General features: G+C 38.6%; 1 protein-coding gene across 2 annotated transcripts in view; it reads right to left on the bottom strand.

Annotated features, from left to right (window-relative positions):
• Nucleotides 1-13358: 13358 nt before the first annotated feature.
• Nucleotides 13359-20739, bottom strand: part of LOC124802518 (xylulose kinase-like) — a 131688-nt gene continuing 124307 nt past the window's right edge. For both annotated transcript variants that reach the window (XM_047263358.1, XM_047263359.1), the window contains exons 12-13: nucleotides 18668-18811; nucleotides 13359-17509 (exon numbers count right to left, since the gene is read on the bottom strand). In XM_047263358.1, coding sequence (XP_047119314.1) covers nucleotides 17438-17509; nucleotides 18668-18811 — 216 coding nt within the window. In that variant the 3' untranslated portion in view covers nucleotides 13359-17437. The remainder of the gene's footprint in view (nucleotides 17510-18667; nucleotides 18812-20739) is intronic.

Below are 20739 nucleotides of genomic sequence, written 5' to 3'. Positions count from 1 at the left end.
AGTGGTGGACTGCTTGGCACCATTTCTACACCATTTGCAGCCTTCTAAAATGACCACTGTTCTCTTTTAAGGGGGAAATTACTATGACGGTCACCCAGAAAGTAATGCACTGCAGTTTTTTCTTCTACAATTCTTTATTGAACATAATGAGAATTACATACAAAAGAATGGTGTTTTATCTACACACCCTGTTTTTCCACATAATCTCCATCCCTTCCTCCAGTGCAAAACAAGGGCTTGTATGCCCTGTCAGTACCAATCATTGTCGTGGTGGCGGAGTCAGTGCTTCACTGCATGAATCACCTCCTCAGCATCCTCAAAATGCCTTCCACGAATAGCATCCTTTAATGGCCCAAACAAATGGAAGTCTGAGAGGGTGAGTTCAGGTGTGTCAGGTGTGACAACTATGGATGGTCTCCCCGACTGTTACAAATCGTGGAGCTCCACCAAACCACCTTCTGATGACCTCACCCCCCACCCCCTGCCAAGTGACTAACTGTACTTCTGTTGACAGCATATGCTCCATAGACTTTGCACAAGTGTTTGTGAATATTGCGAATATTTTCCACAGTTTCTTTCTCTGCAGTGAGAAATTCAATGACGGCATGCAGCTTGCAATTTGTATTACCTACAGATGCCATTTTGAAAGTGTCCTGCAGCTACGCTACCTGTCAGGAGCGACAGAAACTTGGTGGGCTCACTCAGGAGACTTCAAATAACACATACATAACATTTCCCATTTGTAGCATTGTGTTCAGCAGAGAAAAAAAAAAGTGATACATTACTTTCTGGGCAACCCTTGTATTTCGTCAGCTGAGCTTATATTTTTGTAAGGGTAACACAGGTTGTGTCCAGTATCAACTCAGGTGGCAAATTTCTAGGGGGGTGTACACCAGGTGTAACAACAGCCTTAAATTAATTTTCAGACTTTCTCAGTACGGCACAATATCTAGTGTCCTTGTATTTGCTCACACTATAAGCAGCTGTTCTGCACGAGGAATGCTGTTCTATGTTGTGGCCCTTCTAGGCCCCAGAAGGTTGTGGTATTGGGCAGTTATCACTGGAGGGAAGTTTATCTCACTGCAGTCATCTAATTTATGAATGCCTTGTGCAAGGTAGGCATCACATATGCCTGACAACATATTATGCATTACAATTCTGAGTTCTGGATATTAAGGATACAAACCACGAGCTTGTTTCATAAACACAGGGGTTCATTGGACTAAAAATAATAAGTAAACAGAAGCACCAATGCAGTAAAAAAGTTATGATGTGCTTGCTCTTAATTGAAGGACTTTTATTTTTAATCTGAGGGATTACAGCCATATGAAAGAAGAGGACATGGTACTGGGCCTCCTCAACTAACCTATCACTCATTAAACTTTTGTGTTAGGCATTGTGTCCAGTAATAAACAGCATGCGTTAAATTATCCTGTGAAGTGCATGGCCCTACGAATCATGTCAGCCACAGTTGCTGCCCATATATTGGAACTAAAGCAAATCTGATACCTTGCTTCCATGACTGCTTGAAGATTTGCATCTGCCCATGCATGAATGTTATGATAATGAGTTATCTCACTCTGTATGAATCTTGCTTCATCCATAAATAAATTGAAAACTGTGAACTGTGGATCTTGAATGCTCACATTGGCTGAACTGTATCTGGTATTGTGGTCTTGTCCCGACAGCTTGCACATGCTCTAAATGATATAGATAAATCATCTGCTCATGCAGAATTGGCCATGCAAGAGTGTAGTTCATGCCTTCAACAGCTGTGTCTCTTTGCACACTTGTTTCATGTTCATCACCATATTCATCATGCAAAGTGTGTAAGTTTGTTGTGCTCTCTCAACCTTGTTACAAATGATCCTATGTCTGCAAGTTTCTGGAATAGTTTGCTCAACATGTCATCAGATGAAATGCACCTTTAAAGATTTCACTTTCATGATACTTGCCTGTCAATTAAAATAATGGGTTTAACCTTAAAATACCATGTCTGCCATCTCCTGCTTGGAATGAGAGGACTCTATTCTACGTTGTTCACACTTCATGACTGGGTGATTTTGCAGACCAGGTGAGGTGCCATGGGATGCCTGAGTTTTTGTCAAATCAAGAAGATATGCATGAGGTCATGCAAACATGGCTATTGTACTGGAAGATGTGGGTGCCAATAAGATACTCATTGTGGAGATTTAGATGATACGGCAACAGTTGGTCACTGAGAATGTTGAAATAAACATCCCATTTCATTTACATGGTAACTTGAATGATTGGCCCAAGTCAAGGTACAAAAAACGCCACTAAAATACCAGAGAACCATCTCCAGGCTGAACAACAGCTTCTGCATCTTGTAGATTAAATGCCTCATTGAACAGCATGCCGAGGCAAAACCACAACTTGTGATACCACATTATATGCCTCCAGTCAGTTACTTGTCTAGTTTCTGAGCTATTTGGTCAATTCAAGATGAGCAGCTTTACGTGCTGCTGCAAGCCATGGCCTTTTGAAAGGTACCACACTCATAATGTCCATAATATGCTGTTCCTTTCACCATGTTCACTAGGAAACCAGTTAAGATGGAACTGCATTCACTGACAGTGCCAATTCCTGTCATTTTTTAAATAAACAGTCATTGATAAGATGTAGCAAGTATCTCCAGTCCCTGATGATTAGAATATTTTTAAGAACACTGCTCTTACACCACATTACATGGCTACAAGTGGTACACCCCTCCTTATAGACATGGACAGTCTGCATCAATTTACCAACAAACCAGACAACTTCACACATGTTGTGGTCGTGGGCACTTCTAAACATGACAGCTCCTTTCTGTCATTCTGTCAAATCCCTATGTATACCCATCCTACTATGCAATTTCTAAACAACTGACAGGCACATATCATACATGAACTCACTGCCATAATGTACATCAGGGGTGAGTGGTCATGAGCTCCCAGTTCTACAGTAAGTAGTGTGCTTCAGTGTGACCAGTCTGCTCTTTAACGTGGTGAGTATTATTTTGTCTGGTGAATTTATTTGCAGAAAACTTAGGCTGCATACAGTATTATCTCAGGGAACAAAGCACTAATGGTGGCTTCAATAAACATTCAATCAGTTACAAATGAAATGTGTGTTGCATAGAGAACAGTATGGAAAGAAATATCAGAAGAGTAGTTACACCACTATTATCATGGAAAGTGAAATCTTCTTCAGACTTTGTGCCGTCTTCAGCCAATAGATGCTATAGTGTTGTGTGATGGACCCTCAGTTTCCTGCACATGTTTCTTCTCAGCTGAAGCTTCTGACAACAAAAACAGAATTTTCAGTAATTGCAAATAGTTTTGTCTAGGCTGATGAGGATCTACATGCTACTGTTACAAAGAGCTGTTACTGATGGGTAACCATAGTCTGTGACTGGTTTATAGATTAATACCTGTTTACAAAGCAAGGTGGTGCAGTGGCCAATTCACTGAACTCACAGTCTGGAAGATGGTGGTCCAAAACCTCATCTGACTGTCCAGATTTTTTGCAGTTTCCCTAAATCACGTAAGGAAAATTCTAGAATGGTTCCTTTGAAAAGTATATGGGTGCTTTTCTTCCTCAGTCCAAGCATGTGTTCCAAATATAATGATCTTTTCTTTAAAGGGATGTTATGCCCTAATGTTCATGCCTTTTATTGTATCTTCTTGCTCTTCTCTGTACTGCAACCATTTATACTGTGTTACTGAGTAACATACTCCTAACATTGTTGATAGAAACCTCACATGACCCTTATGCATCATGTAGCTTCTATGTGATAGAGCTCAGCTTAGTTTGGCCATGAACACCTGTGTCAGATGTTCCTTGAGAGTTATATAGTTCCATGACCATCTCATTCATTTGATCAAACTCCACTTGATTACTACATCTGTATCTATGTGTATACTCCACAAACCATTGTAAAGTGCATGGCAAAGGGTACATCCCATTGTATCAGATATTACAGAGTTTTCCCATTCCATTCATGTATGGTGCACAGAAAGAATAATTATTTAAATGCCTCTGTGCATGCTATAATTAATCTAATCTTGTACTCACTGTCTCTATGGGAGGCAGAAGTATCACTTTCTTCAGCATCTCTGTGACACTCCCACATGTATGAAATAAACTTGTGACCATTCAAGCTTCCCTTCCCTGTACATATTCAATATTTCTTTTTAGACCTATTTGCACAGGCCCCACAGACTTGGGAAATATTCTAGGGTGGGTAACAAGAGTGATTTGTATGCAATCTCCTTTGTAGACTGATTGCATTTCCCCAGTATTCTACCAAAAAACTGAAGTATAGCAGCTGATTTACCCGTGACTGGACCTACATGATCATTCCATTTCATATTCCTACAAAGTGTTACACCCTGGTATTTGCATGAGTTGATTGATTTCCACTCTGACTCACTGATACTATAGTCATAGAATACGACTTTTTTCATTTTGTGAAGTGCACAATTTTACATTTCTGAACATTTAAAGCAAATTGCCAGTTTTTGCACCACTTTGAAATCTTATCAAGACCTGACTGAATATTTAAGCAGCTGCACTTCATTATAGTTAACTACATCATCTGCAAAAAGTATGGGGTTAATATTAATATTTTCTGCAAGGTTACTAATATACAACATAAACAGCAAAAGTTTCAACACACTCCCCTGGGACATGCCAAAAGTTACTTCTATACCTGCTGATGATGCTCCATCCAAGATAACTTGCTGCGTTCTTCCTGCCAAGAAAACCTCCATTCAGCCACAGATTTCTCTTGATACTTCATATGATTGAACTTTTGATAATAAATGTAGATATGGTACAAGGTCAAATGCTTTTCAGAAATCAATAAATACAGCATCCAGATTGCCTTGATCCAAAGCTTTCAGTGTGTCATGTTGGAAAAGTGGGAGTTGGGTTGATCAGTGATTATGGAATCCATGATGACTGGTAGGGAGCAGGTCACTCTGTTAGGGATATCTTACTATGTTTGACCTGACAATACATTATAAGATTCTACAACAAATCAACATCAAGGGTACTGGATGGTAGTTTTGTGTTTTTTGTAGATCACTTGTACCGTCCTTCTTATAAACAGGTGTGATCTTTTTGCTTGAGGGATCTATCACAGATTACAGTTAAAGGAGGGGCTTACTCAGCAGAAAATTCAGCATAGAATCTGACTGGGATTCCATCGGTCTCTGGAGCTTTATTCATTTTTAGTGACTTCACTTGTTTCTCAAAATGACTGACACTAATAGTTATTTCACCCATCTTTTCATTGGTACGAGGATTAAAATGGGGGCCATATCTCCTGGATTTTCTTTTGTAAAGGAACAATTGAAAATGTTGTAAAGGATTTAATTTTTGCTTTGCTACCCTCACAGTCCCTCTACCTTACATTTCTGAACATTTAAAGCAAATTGCCAGTCTTTGCACCACTTTGAAATCTTATTAGCATCTGACTGAATATTTATGCAGCTTGTTGCAAATGGCATTCATTATAGATAATTAGATCATCTGCAAAAAGTGCCTTATAAATTTTTCATGTGATCCCCCAATCACATGAAAATTTTATGAGGCACGTGAGGAGACTGAAGCCTGTGACATAGTTCAAATAATATCAAGGGTTGTTGGAACATGTACAACAGAACTTTATGCAGTGCTGTAGACGTAGCACCCTGTGCAAGTATTTTTCTTATTTGATTTTACTGGCATTTGGTGTACGTAGCATCCAAGCAGCAATACATCTGATAATTACAATAAATTTACGTTGGTACTTACAGAACACAGAGAGTGACGAACTGACACTATACTGGCAGAACATCAAAGTTGATAGGAGAACAAGGCATGAACACTGAAAATTAATGTTAATATGTAGTCCATGGAGCTTCAATTTGAATCATCATCATCATCATTTAAGACTGATTATGCCTTTCAACGTTCGGTCTGGAGCATAGCCCCCTTATGAAATTCCTCCATGATCCCCTATTCAGTGCTAATATTGGTGCCTCTTCTGATGTTAAACCTATTACTTCAAAATAATTCTTAACCGAATCCAGGTACCTTCTCCTTGGTCTGCCCCGACTCCTCCTACCCTCTACTGCTGAACCCATGAGTCTCTTGGGTAACCTTGCTTCTCCCATGCGTGTAACATGACCCCACCATCTAAGCCTGTTCGCCCTGACTGCTACATCTATAGAGTTCATTACCAGTTTTTCTTTGATTTCCTCATTGTGGACACCCTCCTGCCATGGTTCCCATCTACTAGTACCTGCAATCATCCTAGCTACTTTCATATCCATAACCTCAACCTTGTTGATAAGGTAACCTGAATCCACCCAGCTTTCGCTCACATACAACAAAGTTGGTCGAAAGATTGAATGGTGCACAGATAACTTAGTCTTGGTACTGACTTCCTTCTTGCAGAAGAGAGTAGATCGTAGCTGAGCGCTCACTGCATTAGCTTTGCTACACCTCGCTTCCAGTTCTTTCACTATGTTGCCTTCCTGTGAGAATATGCATCTTAAGTACTTGAAACTGTCCACCTGTTCTAACTTTGTTCCTCCTATTTGGCACTCAATCCATTTATATTTCTTTCCCAGTGACATTACTTTCGTTTTGGAGATGCTAATCTTCATACCATAGTCCTTACATTTCTGATATAGCTCTGAAATATTACTTTGCAAACTTTCAATCGAATCTGCCATCACAACTAAGTCATCCGCATATGCAAGACTGCTTATTTTGTGTTCACATATCTTAATCTCACCCACCCAGTCTATTGTTTTCAACATATGATTCATAAATAATATGAACAACAGTGGAGACAGGTTGCAGCCTTGTCTTACCCCTGACACTACTCTAAACCATGAACTCAATTTACCGTCAACTCTAACTGCTGCCTGACTATCCATGTAAAGACCTTTAATTGCTTGCAAAAGTTTGCCTCCTATTCCATAATCACATAGAACAGGCAATAACTTCCTCCTAGGAATGCAGTCATATGCCTTTTCTAGATCTATAAAACATAGATGCAATTCCTTGTTCCACTCGTAACACTTCTCCATTATTTGCCGTAAGCTAAAGATCTGGTCCTGACAACCTCTAAGAGGCCTAAGCCCACACTCATTTTCATCCAACTGGTTCTCAACTAATACTCGCACTTTTCTTTCAACAATACCTGAGAAGATTTTACCCACAACACTGATTAAAGAGATACCTCTGTAGTTGTTACAATCTTTTCTGTTTCCATGTTTAAAGATTGGTGTGATTACCGCTTTTGTCCAGTCTGATGGAACCTGTCCTGACTCCCAAGCCATTTCAATTATCCTGTGTAGCCATTTAAGACCTGACATTCCACTGTATTTGATGAGTTCTGACTTAATTTCATCCATCCCAGCTGCTTTATTGCACTGCAATCTATTGACCATTTTCTCCACTTCCTCAAATGTGATCCTATTTCCATCATCATTCCTATCCCATTCTACCTCGAAATCTGAAACATTACTGATCGTATTTTCACCTACATTGAGCAACTCTTCAAAATATTCTCTCCATCTGCCCCAGGCATCCACAGGATTCACCAGCAGTTTTCCTGACCTGTCCAAAATACTTGTCATTTCCTTCTTAGCTCCCTTTTGAAGATTGCTAATTACACTCCAGAATGGTTTTCCAGCAGCTTGACCCATAGTCTCCAACCTGTTTCCAAAGTCTTCCCAAGATTTCTTCTTGGATGCTGCAATTATCTGTTTGGCTTTGTTTCTTTCTTCAACATAACTCTCTCTGTCTACCTGAGTTCTAGTATGTAGCCATTTTTGATAGGCCTTCTTTTTACTTTTACAGGCTGCCTTGACTGTGTCATCCCACCAAGCTGTTTGCTTCATCCTACTTTTACACACTACTGTTCCAAGACATTCTTCAGCCACTTCTAGTACTGTGTCCCTGTACCTTGTCCATTCCTTTTCCAATGACTGTAATTGACTACATTCAACTAACTGGTACCTTTCTGAGATCACTGTTATGTACCTGTGCCTGATTTCCTTATCCTGAAGTTTCTCCACTCTTATCCTCCTACATATGGACCTGACCTCCTGCACTTTTGGCCTCACAATCCCAATTTCACTGCAGATTAAATAATGATCAGTGTCATCAAAGAATCCCCTGAATACACGTGTGTCCCTAACAGCCTTCCTGAATTCCTGACCTGTTATTATATAATCAATGACAGATCTGGTTCTCCTGCCTTCCCAAGTATACCGGTGAATGTTCTTATGTTTACAAAAGGAGTTTGTGATTACTAAGCCCATACTGGCACAGAAATCCAAGAGTTGTTTCCCGTTCCTGTTGGCCTCCATATCCTCTCCAAATTTACCCATAACCTTTTCATACCCTTCTGTTCGATTTCCAATCCTGGCGTTAAAATCACCCATGAGCAGAACACTGTCCTTGTCCTTTATTCTAACAACTAAATCATTGATTGCCTCATAAAAACTATCCATCTTATCTTGATCTGTCCCTTCACAATGCGAATATACTGACACAATCCTAATTTTCTTGCTAGACACTGTCAAATCTATCCACATCAGTCCTTATTGCAACTACGCTGGGCTCCATTTCTTTCCTGATGTAAAGCCCTACACCCCATTATGTTATTCCTGCTTTGACTCCTGACAGGTAGACCTTGTATTCTCCCACTTCCTCTTCTTTCTCACCCCTTACCCGAATGTCACTAGCAGCTAAAACGTCCAGTCCCATCTTACTTGCAGCCTCTGCCAGCTCTACCTTCTTCCCATTGATATTAATAGCTCCCCATCTCATTACTATTTGTTTGCCAAGTCGTATCTTAGGAGTCCCTGGTTTGTCAGTTAGAGGTGGGACTCCGTCACCTCCAAAGGTCCGAGGCATTTTGCTCTGATTGTTGCCAGCATCATATTTAAAGTACCAGGGAAGCAGGTTGCTAGCCTTACTTGCCCCGAGTCCCATTGGGTTTTACCCCTAACGGCTGAGGGACTAACCGGTGGATTTGGTAGTCTTTGCTGCATGAGCACAAAGGTGACCACGACTCAGAATATGTCCAAGATGCCCAGCCTTATTCGAAGTAACTGGCATCCCGACTGTCGGGACCACTTACTTGGCCACTCATATGTTGCACGTGGTTCATGAACTAGGACTTGACTACAGGAACCCACACCAAGGGGTATATATTCAATTTGAATATGAAAAGAAAATTAAATTGTACCAATTCTTCAGTACATATTCAATTTATGTGATTTCCAAGTTAATTTCTGATGACCTTATCACATTTGATGATGTCCCATTAGTCAACTTGCTTGCTGGTATTAATATTAGAAGTTCATCCATTTTATTCAAGAGTCCTGTTATATCTTGATGGTTAGATGTGCTTTTCTGTACTTATTGTTCTATGCAAGATGTAATCTGCTGTTCATTGCAAGAATTTTCCAGGTCTGCATACTTCAACTGATCCAAAGCCTTTCATATTGCTCAGAAGGAACTTTATATAAGACTAGTGTTGCAAAGAATTTATGGATGTCTGATACATTTACTGTTGAATTATTGAGGCTTATGTCCAAACTAAGTACTACCTGCGCTCCCAATATGAACTACTTCTAAAACATTTTTTCTCCCTAGAGCATAAATCATAGACTACCTTGCTGACATCTCCAGATAATTACTTTTTATTTGTTACGGTAACAGGCCTATTCTGAAATTCACACACCATGATTACTACTACCCAGCGAAGCAATTTTGATTTTCTTAACCATTTCCTTCCTAGTGTTTCCTTGCACTGCTGCTCATATTTGTCATAATTTTGTAGCAATAGTTGTGATAACACACCATAAGAACTGCATCATTGTTATAAATGCAGTATTTTACATAAAATTGATACTGGCATTATTTATACTGATATCCATTTTATTTATTTATTCTCATTAAAGTTGTAGCAGTTTATCCTCTCATTCAATGCAGTAATGAATTTGATTTATTTCTTGAGTTTAATCTACTTATTTAAGAAAAGACAGTGTTTTGTGGTTTCTACGTGGTGTTGATTTGCTTAAATAGCTTGTAAATCAAAATGATTCGGCAGAACATAGAATTTCTTGAGTTTAAAAGTGTTGTCCTTTGTGCTATGGCATTTTTATTAGTGAAAATTATTCTTGGAAAATAATATGAAGGTGATTTGTAGGTGACTAATTGTAATTAGTCAACAACATGCAATAAGGTTTTCAGATAGATGATATCTGTTGCAAAAAATATGGTAATGTAGATACGATTGCTACACAATTGGGGACATAATCTTACTAAACGTCTTAGGTAAGTTCTATATGACCAGTAATTTTGCAATCAGTGAAGTGACACAGAAATTAATAACTTCTGTTAAGTAATAATATATACAAAAATTTAAATTTAGTCTGTTCATTATTGTAAAGTGAATCTAAAATCATATTTCTAGAATCAACACTCAATTTCAAATTTCTTTTTGAAATATTTTGTACATTTCTTCTGTACTCACATGAAACAGGGACTTTCATCTTTACCATTACGATTTTCACCAAGAAAAGATAGTAATAAAGCGATATTTTTGAGTTTTTATTATTATTTATTGCCACAAAAGTAAAATATACAAGCTATCAAAAATCTATTAAAGTCACAGTGTCAACTGTATTAAAATCTTTGGCTACATCATTAAGTGCACATTTAGTTAAAGTACAACCATTAGATGAACAAGAATAAATTACAATTAAAATTAGCAACTTCTGTTCAAAATGAAAACCAATAATTTTAACTCTACAATTTTTCAGATAATGTATTATGCATAACACTTTACCAGTGGTGAGTTTTGCAACATTATGAATATACATGAAACTCCTTAGTGTAAAGCTAACACAAACATCAAAGACACAATTGTGAATGGTATTACTGAGGAAACAAAAGCTCTTAGTTATAAACAGCAGAAAAATCAGTAGCTGCCATGAAACTGTTAAAGGTAAGTTTCAATATTTCAGCATCAGAAGGTTTTTCACCATAAACAAAATGAAAAATATTATAAAAGGAGAAAAATGTGAAGATGTAGAAGAGGAAGAGCAGCTTTCATAATCAAACAAATGTGAGATATCCAGACATATTAAATTAAAATTTAACAATGAAACTATACTATCTGGAGAGACAGCCAGACTGAAAGATAAGAAGCAAAAGTAAGAGACAAAGAGGCACTGTATGGCCTTCCAGGTACTGGTGACACTGTAATAATACCTGCTTGTAGTTCTTACATGCAAACAGCTCACTTAGAATGTTGCTGTGAACATTGTCTGTAGTTAAGTTTCTGCCTCAACACACATCATGTACTTGAAGCAAAGAAATATTTTGCAGTATTTGGAATACTTTTTTTTTACTATTACATTAGACAGCTTTCACATTGCACACTTAAACACAAAAACTGATATCAAGCTGTTATAAAACAATCTCAAAATTATCCTTCTCTGTGAGATCTATCACAATAAGACACTGAATCAATTAAAAACTAAGGTTAAAAAAGACCACTTCACAAGCTCCTCCATAAATACAAGTTGTCTAGAAACTATGGAGAATTTAGAGTGATAAAATTTCACAACCATTGTTTAAATATAACAGTTAAAAGCTAGAATCCTAAAATACACTCGTGTCCATAAATAAAGGGTTCTTTGAGTTCCATTAAAAAATATTTCATCATGATGGACTAAACTGTGCCTGGATAGTAGGGAGGAAATCATGTGATGTATCATGTGACTCTGTATCACTTAGATATAGTGATTCTAATTCCATGTTTTGTGTGTCTAACACACTGCATTTAAGATGTAATGTTAGGAGGATGACATAGTGAGCACCTCTGGATGCCACTATGTACTGGTGTTGCATTATTAGAAGATAAGTCTCCAGCTGCCTTAAGCCCCATGTGTCCAGCTGTGGAGAGGATACCAGAAGATAGGTGTGTAGATGATGTGACACAGCCTACTGCCAGAATTGTTATCTTTACTTATGCACCCACAGACATCAAACCGGCACAGCAATAGCTCTGACTTGAGACATCACTGCATCCTCTGGGTCATCATATCATCATTATTAGTTATCACTGCCGTAATCTCCATAAGAATAACACAGACCGGAAGTGAATTCTTCTGCAACATGGATCAAGTAAATATACGGGACGCGCAACAATGGTGCAACAATGCTGCTACTAGGACGCGTGTTGCGCGGCAGCCTCGCTCTGCGGCTAAGTCCCGCTCAAGGTCACCCGTATATTTACTTGATCCGTGTTGCAGAAGAATTCACTTCCGGTCTGTGTTATTCTTATGGAGATTACGGCATTGATAACTAATAATTGCTTAAAAATAATTTATTTAAACAGTGTACGTACTGTTTGGGTGGACTACTGAGTTTAGGAGAGGGGACGGTGGGTGAGTATTGTGTCTTACGCGTTTTACTGCACTTGACCTTGAATTCGGACTTAGTTTCTGGCCGCTGCAACACAATACTAGCAACTCATCAGCTGTGTTCCCCACATGGCTCAATGAGTACAGTGCCATGCCCACTTAGCAAGTGTTGGCAGTCACCTATCCATGCGACTGCTATGTTTAAGCCCAGAGAGTGACTTTTCCTATGTGTTTACCCTTGGTAAGTGTTAAAACCCTGCCATAACTGTGAAAAGGGGCCAGTATGGCGTTTTCAGCATCCTGGATTGGGAGAGCATCATATCAGGAACACTTATACCACTACATGTGTTTCACAGGGCAAATGTGATGGCTGCAGCTTATAGATGTGATGCCCTGCAATTCTTTATGTTCCCTTTTTATCGTACATTTAACCCTGACGTACATTAGAAAGACTATTATGCCTTACTACACAAGATTGGCCTAGAAGACAAGTACTACCTGTATTGTGAGGGCATTATGAATCTAGAGTGACAGTACACTCTTCAGAGTTAATTGGAACATGCATAGGGTTCTCTAAGCCGCCAAATAACTACAATCCTCATGCCACCAACACATTACCAATGCTGACTTACACTGGGTGCCAATCAAGCAGTTAGAGGAATTATCTACTGGATACACTAATCCACATTATACAGAACCATTTGCATCCTGTACTGCCATGCAAGGGTATCATACCTAGTACTGACTTTCTCCGTGTCACTGGCAGGTGGATGTGACACAGAGTAAGAGCTCCCCACAGTCCCTGGTCAGTTTTCAAGTACATCTTGTATTTATAACATTATATCACAAGTTACAACATTTACAGGTCAGATTTATGTGCATTTATCATCATCATGCCTCCCATTTTGAGAATCTCGTAGATTCCTTCACTTATGAACTTAGGTGTACATAGTCTGTTATGAAAACTCAGTCTTATATCAAATAGGTGCATTAGTTACTCATATAGTTTCTGCTACATGCTGCTCTGACTTGAATTTGCCAGTATTTCAAAAGGAATGTTTCTAACACCAAATAGAAGGTAAACCCACAGATTAAATAAAACATTTTAATTTGTCTTTCACCATAGACCACTTTTTCTAAAGGTTTGCAGTGATTAATCCTCAAAATACCTGTCCAGCTTTAAATTTATCTAGTTTTATACCTTACAACAGATGTTCTGCATCTCAGTTATCTTGACTAACTCATTTGAGATAGCCGTCTTTACTTCATTTTCTCTTCCCTTTGTATTTACACTGTCATACTTCCATCTCCTAGAAGTTTCTCCTAGATTCTCCTAGCTATTCCCACCACCCTTGACTATCCATCCCCTGACTCCATATTGACAAATTCTTGTTTCTCACTGCAGAATAATACTTTTACCACTAACAAAGCTGGATTTCCTTGTCACTGATCTTCACTGAAGTAAATTTGCAAACACAATTGAAGAGGCTCAGTTGTTGTAATGGTACTTTATTGTTGTGTATTCACTTGCTGTATAACTATGCAAACACACATCTTCAACACACTCAATACCCTCCTAATGCACATGATCATTCTCTTTTCCATAATTGTTTTTATACTGCACTCACTTGGTTTCCACATTTATTCTTACTGATTCATTCCAATTTTTTTCCTCTTATCTGTCTGTTATGGTTGTTGTATTTAATTCTTAGATATTTATAGTCCCATTCATTTAATTTTTTCCCTATTTCTTCCTATGGACTGCATCTCATCAGTTTTAGGCTTAGCCAGAACCTTCTGGTGAACTAGATGACCTTCCCTCGCAAACATATACACAAAAGTACGTGCACTTCCTCAGCTGGTAATGCCATCTATCAGATCATATGCATAAAGATGAGATGAACGAAAAGTATATGACAAGTATTAGATCCTACAGACAGGCTGATACAGACACAGACCATTATCTAGTACTCGACAAACTACAACTTCAGTTGTGTTGTAAAAGGAGGAGGAACAACAGGGTCAAGAGACAATTTGAAGTTGAGAAGCTTAAGGATCCAGAGTTGTATCACCAGCATAATATCAGAGTTCATAACAAATCTGAAGTAATGAAAGAAGTGTTAATGATCAATGGGAAGATTTAAACAGGCTGCAGAAATATGAAAGTGTGAGAAGACCTTCAACTGAGACGGCGAATATAATCTAATTGGTGCATGGAAGCAAGCTCTTGATGCAGAGAAGAGCCAGAGATATTCTTTGCTATGTTTATGCTATGATGGGAGTGGTGGTGCTGCCAGAACCGATGCTGACACCATCTGTGACGGCATGACACAACTACCAAAAAATCAGAAGCTGTCTTTGGGATGTATAATGCCACCACACCATCAGTTTTGCAATCAGTTACTCCTGATGAAAACAATGGTGTAAATATCATAAGCTTGAGGTTTTACCCTGAACTGACATGGCAAGATGTTCGAGAATGTTTTATATAGGTGGAGGCAAGTTGTTGAATGCTGAAGATCCTGAAAATGTCTTCCATGAAGGAAGAATTGCAGAGGGTGTACAGAAAGAATAATCTCAAGTAATTCAACAGGACATATGCAGAGCAGTTAAGAAACTGAATAATAATGAGGCACCAGGATAATTGCAGAGATGTCAAAGATGGAAGGTGGAACACTTCAGAAAGAGCGATATATTTTTGTAAGTGAAGTATAGAGAAAGGACGTGATCCTGAAAGAGTGGAAATCAGCTACTATCATCCCACTGCACAAAAAGAACAGTAAAAGGAATTACTGAGGTATTTCTTATCTAAGCACACCACACAAAGTTTTATCACTAATAATTCTTGAAAAGCTGAAGCCTTTCACTGAAGACATTGTTGGAGAGTACCAGGCAGGTTTTCAGGAAGGAAGATCAACTGTGGATGAAATTTTGACAATGAGGTAAGTCTGGGAGAAGTGCTGAGAATTCAACCATCAATTCCTGATTACATTTGTGGATTTCTCAAAGTCTTATAATAGTATAAACACATTAAGCATGTACAACATCCTGAGGGAGCTTGCCATGCCAAGGATATTAATTAACGTTTGAAGGTGTAGACAGCAGAGACAGAAGCTAAGGTGAGATACCACAGCAAGTTATCCAAGCAATTCAGCATCAGAACAGGTGTGAGACAAGGTGACGCCATTTCCCTATTGTTTTTCAATTTGGTCCGGCGAATGTAATTCTGGAAATGAAAGAAGAAGACAAAGGGGTGAAGCTAAACTGAAGAATGCAGTTATTGGGATATACAGTTGACATGGCAGCCACAACGGAGTCAGAGAGAGAATGGCAGAAACCATAGAGAACTTAGCAAAGAATGCCAATAAGACTGGACATGTTTAAGAGAAGGCTCAAATGATAAAAGTATCCATAGAAACCTCTAATAATGCCTAGTTATGTGTTGGAATATGAAACACAGTGAGAGTTGAAACTTTTAAGTAGCTTGGCACATGGTTCAGCAGGCATAATGACCTGAAACAGAAATTAATCAATGTACTGTCAAAGCACCTAAAATTTATTTCAGTCTGAAACACCTAATGTCATCAAAAAATCTGTTAGTTAAGACCAAACTTAAAGTGTATAATGCAGTGATAGTACTGGCAGCATTATGAGGGACAGAAACATTAAGCACCACAAAAAATGAAAAGAACCTGTTGATCTTTGAAAGGAAAATCATGAGAAAGATTTTTGGATCATCCTGCGAAGACAAAACTTGTGGACATCAAAAAGACCAGGAACTGCATGACCTGAAGAAACAACTAAACATCATTCACAAAATGAAAGAGCAGAGAATAAGCCTGGCAGGGCACATTGGTTGGGGGCCAGACAGGTGTCAGGCCAAAGTTGTGCATTTGGGAATAATTGAAAGAGCTCACCCTACTGGAAGAGCAAGGAAGTGAACTGAAGAAGAACCTTCAGCTACTGGGTGCCCATGAGAACTGGGCCCACAGTGCACAAGATCATCATCTTGTAACATTTGCATTAAAGCACCGCTTCTGGGACAGGGAGTTGTGCCGGCCCGGGATCGAATATGCATGACAGATTAATAATGAGGACTGGTGTGCCAGCCAGTCCAGATGTGGTTTTTAGGCAGTTTCCCACATCCCATTAGGCAAATACTGGGCTTCTACCCAAGTCCCACCTCAGTTAGACAATTCACAAACATTCAGAAACTTTTACTCACTTCCACACTACTTGAAGGCAGTCGGGGTTACACATACCTGTAAGAGTGTGTAAGAGTGGTGACAGGAAAGGCATCCTGCCACTCATTAAATTAGTCATGCCAAATCCATAAGTAATTATGCCAACCCTATGTTGATGTGGGAAAAGATGCAAAAGAAAGAAGTTTTTTTTAAAGAAATTGTGCTTTACTTCCTCCATCCCTCTCACCTCCACAAAACTAATGAGCTAATGAGCTGCCTTTCCTTTTAAAAAAAGGACAAAGTTCAAGGTCAGGTCAGCATGTGAAACAGACTTACTCTTACCTCCTCTATGTCATTTTAAATGATACAGTTAGCTTTTAGCACATACACCATGTTCACAATGCAAATCTTAATTTTTTGCTGCCAATTTAAATCTGTCAATATTACAAAATACTAATATTGCCATTGAGCAATAGGAAATAGTTCTTAGATAAATGTGTATGATAAATGCAGAAATTACACACATATAACAATGTAGATCACTCTGAATATCGTCCTGTTGCAATTTCTCTTTTTACAAAATGAACACAATGTTAAAGCAACTCTTAGAGAACAAGTAGCTATTAGATACATTATAGCACAACCCAATAACAAAATAGTTGGTGTTCTTAATAATAAAAAATACTAACAGTTTTATCTGGTAAGTATTGCACAAACAAGAATCTCATGTAGACAGAAAATCATCTGAGGTATTAATAATTTGCTATCAACACATAAATAGCAAATAGATGGTGAAGATTGTGGTTATAATTTTTGATGGCCATTGGTAATTGCCTGTATTATGTTTCGGTACCGTTTCAGCATTGGATCATATATCTGAAATCAAAATATCATTTGTTATATGATGGGTAATTAAAAATCTATTTTGTTAAAAATACAGCTTAATCATAAAAAATTATGCACATAAACAAGCAGTAACAAATAACTGGCAGAAGTTGTTTCAGTTTTAGTAGATAAGAAATGAAATAAATGTTGAATTGTCAACACATATTCCAAACATTCAGTAAAACTACACTGAACAAAACCAGAGTTGTATATTATGAAAATTTCCAAATTTATGCTAGTTTAAGAACAATGATGAAAATTATTTTATAGTAATGAAGTGAAAAGTTATAATCATGAGGGAAACAAATCCTGCTGCAATTGACAAGCAGTTATTGTAAGGGTGGACATGGAACAGACATCTACAAACTTCACAATGAAACAATGGGAGCTGGACCAGGGACCACATCATTTATGGTATATCATTAACTGCAACAGCAAATGTCAAATGGTAAAGAAGACACAAGCCCAAAGGTTGTGTTAAACTCTAAGCTTTCTTCTTTTATAAGAGAAGGACAATATTTTGTACTGTTCAAATAATCTGTCTCAATGCATGGTATTTATTTGGCTTGAAAACAGATGGCAGCAGGCCTGGTATCGACTTCAATTAATTATACCATGTTTTGAAGTATATGACATGTATTTGCAGCTGCAAATAGGGATAACCTTCAACTGTATAATGGAATGACAACAATGAAGATTTGTGCCAGCTGGGATTTATGCTGTGAGCCAAAACAGTTAAGATGAGAGATCGTTTAAAATGGGAAATCTGGCTATGAGTCCTGGACTAGAACATATTTTCATTGTTGTCATTCCATTATACAGCAGAAAGTTGTCAGTAATTGCAGCTGTAAATACAGTTCATGTATTTTATTATGGTTATAGTCACTGCAATGCCTGTTCTTTCAAACAAGCATGCATATTGAAGGAAACTTGCACCATACTACTTACCAACACAGGCACTGCAATATCACATTTGGAGGTATAAGGACAGTCATTTTTTCAAACCATTCTAATTTACAGAACTATTAAATACTTCACAACATCTTACAAAATTCAAATGATCATGTAATCTGACAAAATAAGAAAATATGAACAGTCTGAGATTCTTATAAATTACATAAATTGTAAGTATAAAATAATAATACTTACAGAAGCAGCATCACGATGAGGCTGACAAACCAGATGAGGGTGGCCTAAATGTGAAACCATTTCTTTGAAGGAACTTCCAGAGGCATGAACTATAGCATGCTTGGCTTGATATGCAGCCCCCAAGACTGCAGAGTTCACTATATCCTACATTATACAGAATTATTTGAGCAAAATTGTATATCACGGTGTTCCAGTGAAAATAACTATGACATGGATAAGCAAACTGTGAATTAGCTTCAGTTTAATCAAGTATTCATTCTAAATAAAATACAACTTCAACACATATCTGCAGCAATATCATAAACTGAAACAGATACATCAGTCTTCTGTAAATGAGAAAATTAATGATATAATATGGGATTACTGGACAAATTCCATACAGGAGGTTCAGTTATCTTTCTTTCCTTGGTGATATGACAGTTATATCTAGAAATACGGAGGTTAGTGTAGAACAGTTGAATCTGTTAAAATCTGGAAACCAGGATTAATTACCATTAGAAATACAAGTATATTGTAATAGCACAGGCCAAAGCCAGCATCCAGTGCTGCATATAGGGCACCAGGTCATGGTAGATGATCTGTCAACAATAGCAACCATATTCTGTGTGCTTGCTTCCACACTGACTTCATTCTGCACGATGACACCTGAGCTTAGGAAACTGGGCCCCTTTCAGCAAATTTTTGCTTGATCTAGAAATGTCACAGAGGTCAGCTACTGACAGCATGATCAACTCCAAACAGCTGTATTTAAACCACGAGCCCAGCCGAGTAGGTTATTGGCACAGCAGGGTCATATTACATCATCTGCTAAGTGTCAGTTGCCATCACAAGATTGACAATGCTCTACAGACACAGTCATAATTGGTGTAACTGTACTGGATGATGCTGCCAATACTACACCAACACCTCTATGAGACCATCTGTCGAGAAACTTGCTGCAGCTTCATGGCCCAAGCCACAAACGGACAACCAACTGGCTCCATTTGCTGGGGGCTCCCTGCCACCAGCTGCTGCTCTCCAGGCAAAGGTCCAGAGTTTACCTCTGTGTGTTGCCATCATCTGCCATAGCACTAGAAGATGCCACTGGCTGCTTCTTGCCACTGGCAGATCCATGTTATGTGTTCCACTCAGCTGCCTCTGTGTCAGCATCCACCAAGTCAGCATTCCCTGAGTAAACAGCTTTCCTTCCAATAGTTTGTGTACATCACCAGGCCATACAGTACGCATACGCAGGGACTACATGGGATGATGCCAGCTTGTGGTCCATATAAGACACACTCATGTAATTGTTCAAGTCTACGGTATTGTTATCTTCACACTCATGTGCGTCTGCAGCCTGTCTCTCTCAGCTTCCTACGAAGCTACACTCTGGAGTCATTCCTACCTCCCTTGCCAAAATACAAACCCATGACACTCCAGGTGGAAGTTGAATTCCTCCTGACAAATGGCTCCCACCACCCAGTAGCAGCCATTGCACGAACTCGCCCACTTCATTGCATGAACTCGCCCACTTCATTGTGAAGTCAGATGTGGGATGACTTGAAGACTGATTGAGTGACAGAGAAGAAGAAGTCCACTTCATTCTGGTGAGAGAAGCTGATGGAGACTGCAATGGTGACTCAACTTGGACAGCACCAATGAAAGTAGCAGCTCAAATTTTGGATTTTCATTCATGGGATCCACATACCTGTCGATCCTCCTGACCTTGAATTTCCACCCTCCTACCACTGCGCCCAGTTTAGATTCAAATTTTAATATTTGGTAAAGGCCCCAGGGTTGAACTATTAACAGATGTTGGTATACACATAGTGCAGTTTGCCAGGACACAGCTCCATGCACTGAACCACAGAATTTAGTTTGCTGGGTATGCCAACAGAAAGGGCATTGCTCCAGGCAATGCAGAGAGGGTGCATGGTTAAGGCGATGAACCTTAGGACAATGTAAACAGTACGTGAATATAAGCATGGATTGTTATATGCAATGGAGCAGACGTTTATTGGTCTACATGAGTGTATCTGATATGCCTTTGTGAACTAGTGTGAGTACCAGGAATAATTAAGTATTTGCTTGAG

This window comes from Schistocerca piceifrons, chromosome 6, assembly GCF_021461385.2.
Source record: "Schistocerca piceifrons isolate TAMUIC-IGC-003096 chromosome 6, iqSchPice1.1, whole genome shotgun sequence".
Lineage (NCBI taxonomy): Eukaryota > Metazoa > Arthropoda > Insecta > Orthoptera > Acrididae > Schistocerca > Schistocerca piceifrons.
This window is presented reverse-complemented; position numbering and strand designations above follow the sequence as displayed.